At 63.6% G+C, this 6908-nt stretch overlaps 1 protein-coding gene across 1 annotated transcript; it reads left to right on the top strand.

Moving 5' to 3' along the window:
• Positions 1-289: 289 nt before the first annotated feature.
• LOC109780027 (uncharacterized) lies at positions 290-751 on the top strand. The gene is made up of 2 exons (XM_020338620.1): positions 290-522; positions 649-751. Exons 1-2 carry the CDS (start codon positions 290-292, stop codon positions 749-751), a joined length of 336 nt encoding a protein of 111 aa, XP_020194209.1.
• Positions 752-6908: the final 6157 nt, after the last annotated feature.

Raw genomic sequence — 6908 nt, 5'->3', positions numbered from 1 at the left:
CCGTGTTGTGCTAACGCTTCCGCTTTCGGTCTACGAGGGTACGTGGACAACACTCTCCCCTCTCGTTGCTGTGCATCACCATGATCTTGCGTGTGGGTAGGAATTTTTTTGAAATTACTACGTTCCCCAACACCCGGTCGCGCCTCAACTCGGCCCGGGGACTGCTTCGACCAACCCGGCCGCGCCTCAACTCGGCCCGGGGACTGCTCCAGCCATCCCGACCACACCCCAACCCGGCCCTGGGGCTGCTGAACCCAGCTCAGGCGCTCTCACCCCGGAACCCGTCGTGATGGCCGTCCTCGCCGGGGTCACGGCACTATCCTGGGCCCTACCCATCTCGGAGTTCCTGGAAAACGGGGTCCTTCCCGTGGACGAGACCGAAGCTCGGCAAGTGCAGCGACGAGCGTCCGCCTACAACATCATCAACAACGAGCTCGTCAAGCGCAGCTCCACCAGCGTGTTCCAACGCTGCGTCGAGCAGGACAAGGGCATTGAGATCCTCCTCGACATACACCAGGGCGAGTGTGGGCACCACGCTGCCTCGCGATCCCTGGTGGCCAAGGCTTTCCGCCATGGTTTCTACTGGCCCACGGCCCTCGAAGACGCAGAATCACTCATCCTCAGGTGTGAGGGATGCCATTGCTTCAGCAAGCGCAGCCACCAGCCGGCCTCAGCACTCCGGACCATCCCGATTGCTTGGCCCTTCGCGGTCTGGGGACTCGACATGGTGGGACCCTTCAAGACCGCTTGAGGCGGCATGAAGCATCTGCTGGTGGCGGTGGACAAGTTCACCAAGTGGATCGAGGCAAGGCCGATCAAGAAGCTGGACGGTCCAACGGCGGTCCGATTTATCAAGGACATCGCAGTGCGCTACGGCATGCCGAACAGCATCATCACGGACAATGGCACCAACTTCGCCAAGGGCGCACTCGCGCAGTACTGCTCTGTTTCTGGCATCCGCCTCGACCTGGCTTCCGTGGCACATCCACAGTCCAACGGCCAGGTCGAGCGGGCCAACGGCCTCATCCTATCCGGCATCAAACCGCGACTCGTCGAGCCGCTCATCCGTTCGCCCGGCAGTTGGCTTGACGAGTTGCTGGCCGTCCTCTGGAGTCTCCGCACCACGCCAAATAGGTCGACCAGGTTCACCCCATTCTTCCTCGTCTACGGAGCACAAGCCGTCATCCCGACCGACGTCGAGTTCGACTTGCCGCACATCGTGATGTACACGGAAGCCGAAGCAAAGGAAGCCCGCGAAGATGGCGGCGACCTACTCGAAGAAGCACGTCTCCTAGCGCTCAGTCGCTCAGCCATTTACCAGCAAGGTCTGAGGCATTACCACAGCAAGAAGATCAAGCCCCTCGCTTTTCGAGAGGGAGACCTCGTCCTCCGACTCGTCCAAGAGCAGACTGGCCAACACAAGCTGTCCTCTCCATGGGAGGGACCCTTCATCGTCAGCAAGACCTTATGCGACCGCAACGCATACTACCTCATCGATGCCTGCAAGACAAACAGGCGCAAGAGGGACACCGCTGGCGAAGAAACAATCCGGCCATGGAATGCAGAGCTCCTCCGCCCGTTTTATAGTTAGCTGAGTGCACGTATGTATCACTGCCTTTTGTAACCATCTGAAACTACGAGGTCCCCGAATGACGCCCGGGGGCTGCCCCTTTTGCGACCAAGCTATTGTGTCTCCCACATTTGTGCACTACTTTACTCTTAAGCCAAACCCGGCCACCGGGTCGACTCGCTCAACCCGGGGGCTCGGGGGCTGGCTGGCTTGGCAACCCGTCGTTCTTTCCTTAGCGATTCTCAAACGCGTTGGTTCGCCATAAGCCTCTCGCTTCGCCCTAAGCCACAGATCCGGCTTTGGCTGTCGGCCGGCAAGCAGACAAGTCCAAAAGCACCAGCGCGCCACGAACACTAAGTCAAGGACCGCCGGGTCGCCCAACCCGGCCCCGCCACTTTAAATTATCACACGACCGACTGCTCACCAACCCGGCCCCACCGGATCGCCGCCAGCCGACCGAGTGGGTGTTTCGTTCGCGCTCAACATTTTGAAAGACTAAGTATTGAACGCTTCACCCGAAGGCCGAACCCCTTGTCACGGACTAGAGCCTTGGCTGTCAGACTCGCGGGGGGGAAACCCAAAGGGGGAGAGTTACAAGAAAACGGCTCTAAAAACGAGAAGCAAGAGCGCACACATCCACAAAAGTTTCCGCATATCACCGGATCGCTTGACCCGGCCTCACCACTTTAAGTCGCCGCACGACTGGCTGCCCGCCAACCCGGCCCCGCCGGATTGCCGCCAGCCGGCCCAATGAGTGTTTTGCCCGCGCTCAGCGTTTCGAAAGCACAAGTACTACACGTCCCTCTCAAAGCCGAACCCCTTGTCACGGACCAGAGCCTTGGCCGCCAGACTCGCGGGGGTGAAGCCTAAAGGGGGAAGGTTGCAAGAAAACAGCTCCAAAAAACGAGAAGCAAAGGCGCAAACAGTCACGCAGCTCATACATCATAAATTTAAACAGGCCCAAGTCTAGAGTTCATTACACCCAGTCAAACCCCCAGTGGGTGGGTGGCCCTGCTACCTAACAGAAATTCTTCATAAAGTTAAAAAATCAGGCATTGCCTCCGCCAGAGTGCGTAGCCCCCGGGTCCATAGAAGTGCCGGCATCCTCCTCCCCGGCGTCCGCGTCGCGGTAGACATCCGTCTCCTCGGAGCTGCCCTCTGGGTTGTCCAGAAGAAGGCCGTAGTCGTCGGTAGGCACGACTCCACCATCCTCCGCCCGCTCCGGCTGGAACTCATCATGGAAGGCGAACCTGGCGATGTAGCTGGCTCAGGCGGCGATCCGTCCAGCTTCCGCCTGCAGCTGGCTCTCTGAGCCGGCCCGCTGGCCCATCAACGCTTCCAGCGCCAAGTCCGGATGCCACGACACCGCGAACCGGAGCACCATCTCGGCGCCGGCACAGGCGGCGGAAACCCGCCACTCGTGAAGACGGTCTGGGCCCACCTCCAATCACCGCGCCAGCCGCCTGAAGCTGGTTGGCGCGACTGCACCCGGCCAGAGCGCCGCCGTCATCACCGCGCCGGCCTCAGAGAGCTGCCCCATCTGCTCACTCAGAACCCGCAGACGGGCCTCGGCAGTGGTAACGATATCCGAGAAGGTCCAGGCCACCCTCGGGTCCGTCCCGGAGCCGACGATCCCTTGTGGGTCGCGCTGAAAGCGGACCACCTCCTCCGCCAGCTGGCGCGTCTCCGGAAAGGCCCCTGCCAGGAAGAAAAGCAATTCAGAAGAAAATTACGAAGGAAGAAGAGCCGGAGTCCCAACCCGGCAACAACAACACCAAAAGAAAGCACTTACTGGAGAAGGACTCTTCCAGGTGCTGCGCTTCGAGCAACGTATCGCGCCGCTCCCGGGCAATAGTGCGGTCACGCTCCTCCAGCGCCTTCTCCAGGTCGGCAACCTTGGCAAGGGCCGCCTTTAGCTCGGCGTCCTTGTCCTCGGCCGCCTTCATGGCCTCCTCGTGGAGCCGGGTCTCCCCCTGCCGGGACTCCTCCGCCGTGGCCACCAGCGCCTTCAGGCGCTCCACCTCGGCCTGGAGCTGCCCCCTGTCGTCGGCCAGCTTGCCGCGTTGCTGGTCTGCCTCGGCAAGGGCCTGCTGCGCCTCCACGACCTTGGGGGCCTCCGCCTTGAGGCGCTCCACCTCGGCCTCGAGGCGGCTCTTGTCGCCCACCAGCTGCTCCTGCAGCCGGCTGGCTTCGTCGAGCGCCTGCCGGGCTCCCGTCGCCTCCGCCTTCGCCTTCTCCGCCTCGGCCCCGAGCCGGGCGACGTCTGCGACAAGCTGGTCATAGTGAAAACTGGCCCGAATCAGCCAGGTCCTCCAAGACAGCACCTCGGCTGCAGAAGAAAAACTCAGCAACAAAGTACTATTTTAAGATTAGACCCAACTGCCACGCAGTTGGCCCGAATCTCGGGGGCTACACCAAGTGGGTGCGCTAGCGCGCCCCCACTAGAAAAGGGCATAAAGAAGAAGTACCTGCCGCAACGCGGAGCTCCTCCTCCTTGGCGGCAAGCTCTCCTTGAGACGCCGATGCGTCTCGAGGAGCCGGTTGAAGACGTTGACCCGGTAGGAGTCAAGTTGCTACAGAAGGAAACGATCAGCGCGAGACAGCAAGATAAGATTCGACCCAACTGCTACGCAATTGGCCCGAATCTCGGGGGCTACACCCAGTGGGTGCGCTGGCGCGCCCCCACAATGGAAAAAGGAATGAAAAGAAAAGTAGAGCGCAAACGGAGACCTACGAAGACGGCGCGCTCCAGCTCCTGCGTCGCCTCAACCTCGGCCTGGGCGAAGGCCTGGATCCGGTCCGTCCGCCCCCGCAGGCGGCGGGTCACGGCGGCCATGGCCGCCACCTCCTGGGTCGGAGGACCCAAGAAGACCTCGCCGGTCCCGCTCCGCGAAGGCCGCGGCTCGGTGACCCGGCGCCCTCCGGACCTGAGCACCAGGGCGTGCTCTCCGCCGGCCGCCTCCCCCGAAGCCGGCGCCTTCTCCGGCGCCCTCTCCGGCGCCAACGTCGGCTCAGTGGGCGGAGCAGCTTGAGGCTCCACCACCGGCGGCGCCTCGCTCGCCGGCGCCCGGGATGCCTCCTCTGGCGCCGCCCGCGCCGCGTCCTCCAAGACGGCGTCGCCGCCGCCCCATCGGCCCCCTCCCGCTCGACCACGTCGGTTCGCGGTGGGGTGTCATCCCCGACGACCACGACGCCGCGACAACGTGGGCGCGAGCCGGCGAGGAGGCGACGTGGTCCATCATATCCGCACGGCCGCCTTGGCCGTGCTCCATGTCCGACGCCGGCACGAAGATCGTCGTCGCCACCACCGTCCCCGCTAGCATCTCCGGCCATGTTGCCTCCTCGTCGGCTCGCGCCCACGCCGTAGCGGCGTTGACCCAGGCCTGGGTCGACGCCGCCTCCAGCTCTGCCTCGGCCCGGTTCCGGTCCCGCCAGGCCAGGCCCTCGGCATCGGCCGGGTCCAGACCGAGGTGCGGATCCACCGGTGCCTCCTCGTCCCGGTCCACGGTGCCGGATCGGCTCCTCCGGAACACGGCGCCCTCGGCGGACACGGCATCCGCCGCCGCCAACGCCAACGAGATCGGCGACCTGAAGCACAAGACAAAAAAGCAATTACGCCAAGTCGAGTGGAGCAGCTCAGCAACTCGGCTCGGACGAACGGCGCTTACCCCGGCACCACCCGCAACGGCGGGCCTTTCCGCCCTCTCCTGTGGAGCGCCGCGCCTCCTCTTGGCGGGACGCTGTCGCCACCCCCCGAGACGACCCGGCTCCGGCCGCGCCGCCGCCTCCTCCACCCGGCGCCGCTGCATCAATGACTTGCATCAGCATCCCCAAAGCCGTCCCACAACCGACAACTCAAGCAACACAAACAAGACTCACCTGCTCGGTGCCCCGCGCCCATGTCGGCGGCCGCCGCCTCCCCTCCACCATGGGCCTCGGGCTCCTCCGAGGCAACCCAAACCACCTGCGCCCGCGCCCGGTCGTAAGGATGTCGGATGGCGTTCAGAAGCACCTCGCGCGTCGCGTCGGGACAACGAGAAGATAAGCAGCAGTGAAGTACGCGGACCAGGGACTCACCAGCGGTGCCGGGTCGGAACGGCTATACGGGGCCTTCCCGAACTCCCAGTTCACCCCCAAGTTGGCCTTGGAGATATCATTGACCCGACGCGCAACTTGGTCCGCCGCCAACCGTGTGTTCGCCATGCAGTTGGGATCTTGGAGGCCGGTCATCTGACCGATGAGATGGCTGCGCTGCTGCTGCGGCAGCACCCGCCGGGAGATAAAGGCGGCGATGAGGTCGGTGCCGGTGAGCCTCGGGCGCTTGGGGTAATACCCAGAGTTCTGCTTCCCCCACGGCGGCGAGTTGATGAACGACGGGAGGTTGATGCGGTCCTCGCCGAGGTTGCTGACGTAAAGAAAGAATTCTGCCATATCTTGGCAGAATCCTCCAGCGGCACCTTCGGGAAGTCGGCGCCCGACCGCTTGGAGATGACGGCCGCCCCGCACTCGGACATCTCCCCGGGCCTCGGCCCCTGCTGCTTCAGGGAGAAGAAGCGCACCTAGAGGTCGATCGAAGGTTCGACCCCTAGGTACCCCTCGCACAGGGTGACGAAGCCGGACAACTGCGCGATCGCGCCGGCGCCAAGATGGTGGGGCTGGAGCCCGAAGAACTCCAGAAAGTCACAGAAGAAGCCGCTCGCGGGAAACCCAAACCCGCGCTTGAAGTGCGGCAGGAAGGCCACCCGCTCCGAGCCCTCGGGCCGAGGCTCCCGCTTGCCCTGCGGGAGGCGCACCTCGACCTCCTCCGCCCTCGGCAGTCGCCTGGTGTTGCGAAGGTAGGCGATGTCGTCGGGGGTGATGGTGGAACCCATCCACGATCCTGACGGCAGTGCCATCCACCCAAGTGCAAAAGAAGAAGGAGAAGAAAAAGGAAGAAGATGGCAAGAAAGCTCTGCTCAAGACAGCGGGTGTCGCAGTAGGCGGCGGTCGTCGGAAGCAGAGGAAGGATGAAGAGGCAGGGGAGCACGAGCGTGAATGATCTCCGCCAACCCCTTTGCCCCCGATTTATAGGCCACGGTTTGAAACGTGGGGAAGTGGGATAGTTTGCGCTCGCCCTTTCCACTTCACCGCAATAAGTGCGCACGTACGCGCACAATAACTGCATCGAGAATGTCAATCGACCCGCGGACGCCGCAATAAATCCACATGTGTGGGCCGAGGGTGCGCGGCGGCGGGCCCCAGGCCGTCGCCCCGTCCCGTCGCGCACGTGGCCTGTCAGGCCCCTTCGGCTCTCGGGCGCCACATGGAGGCCGTGCGAAGCCCGAAAAATCGCCCAAGA

This window comes from Aegilops tauschii, chromosome 6 (assembly GCF_002575655.3).
Source record: "Aegilops tauschii subsp. strangulata cultivar AL8/78 chromosome 6, Aet v6.0, whole genome shotgun sequence".
In the NCBI taxonomy this organism is placed as follows: domain Eukaryota; kingdom Viridiplantae; phylum Streptophyta; class Magnoliopsida; order Poales; family Poaceae; genus Aegilops; species Aegilops tauschii.
Note: the sequence above shows the minus strand (reverse complement) of the source record. Positions and strands in the feature narration are given on the sequence as shown.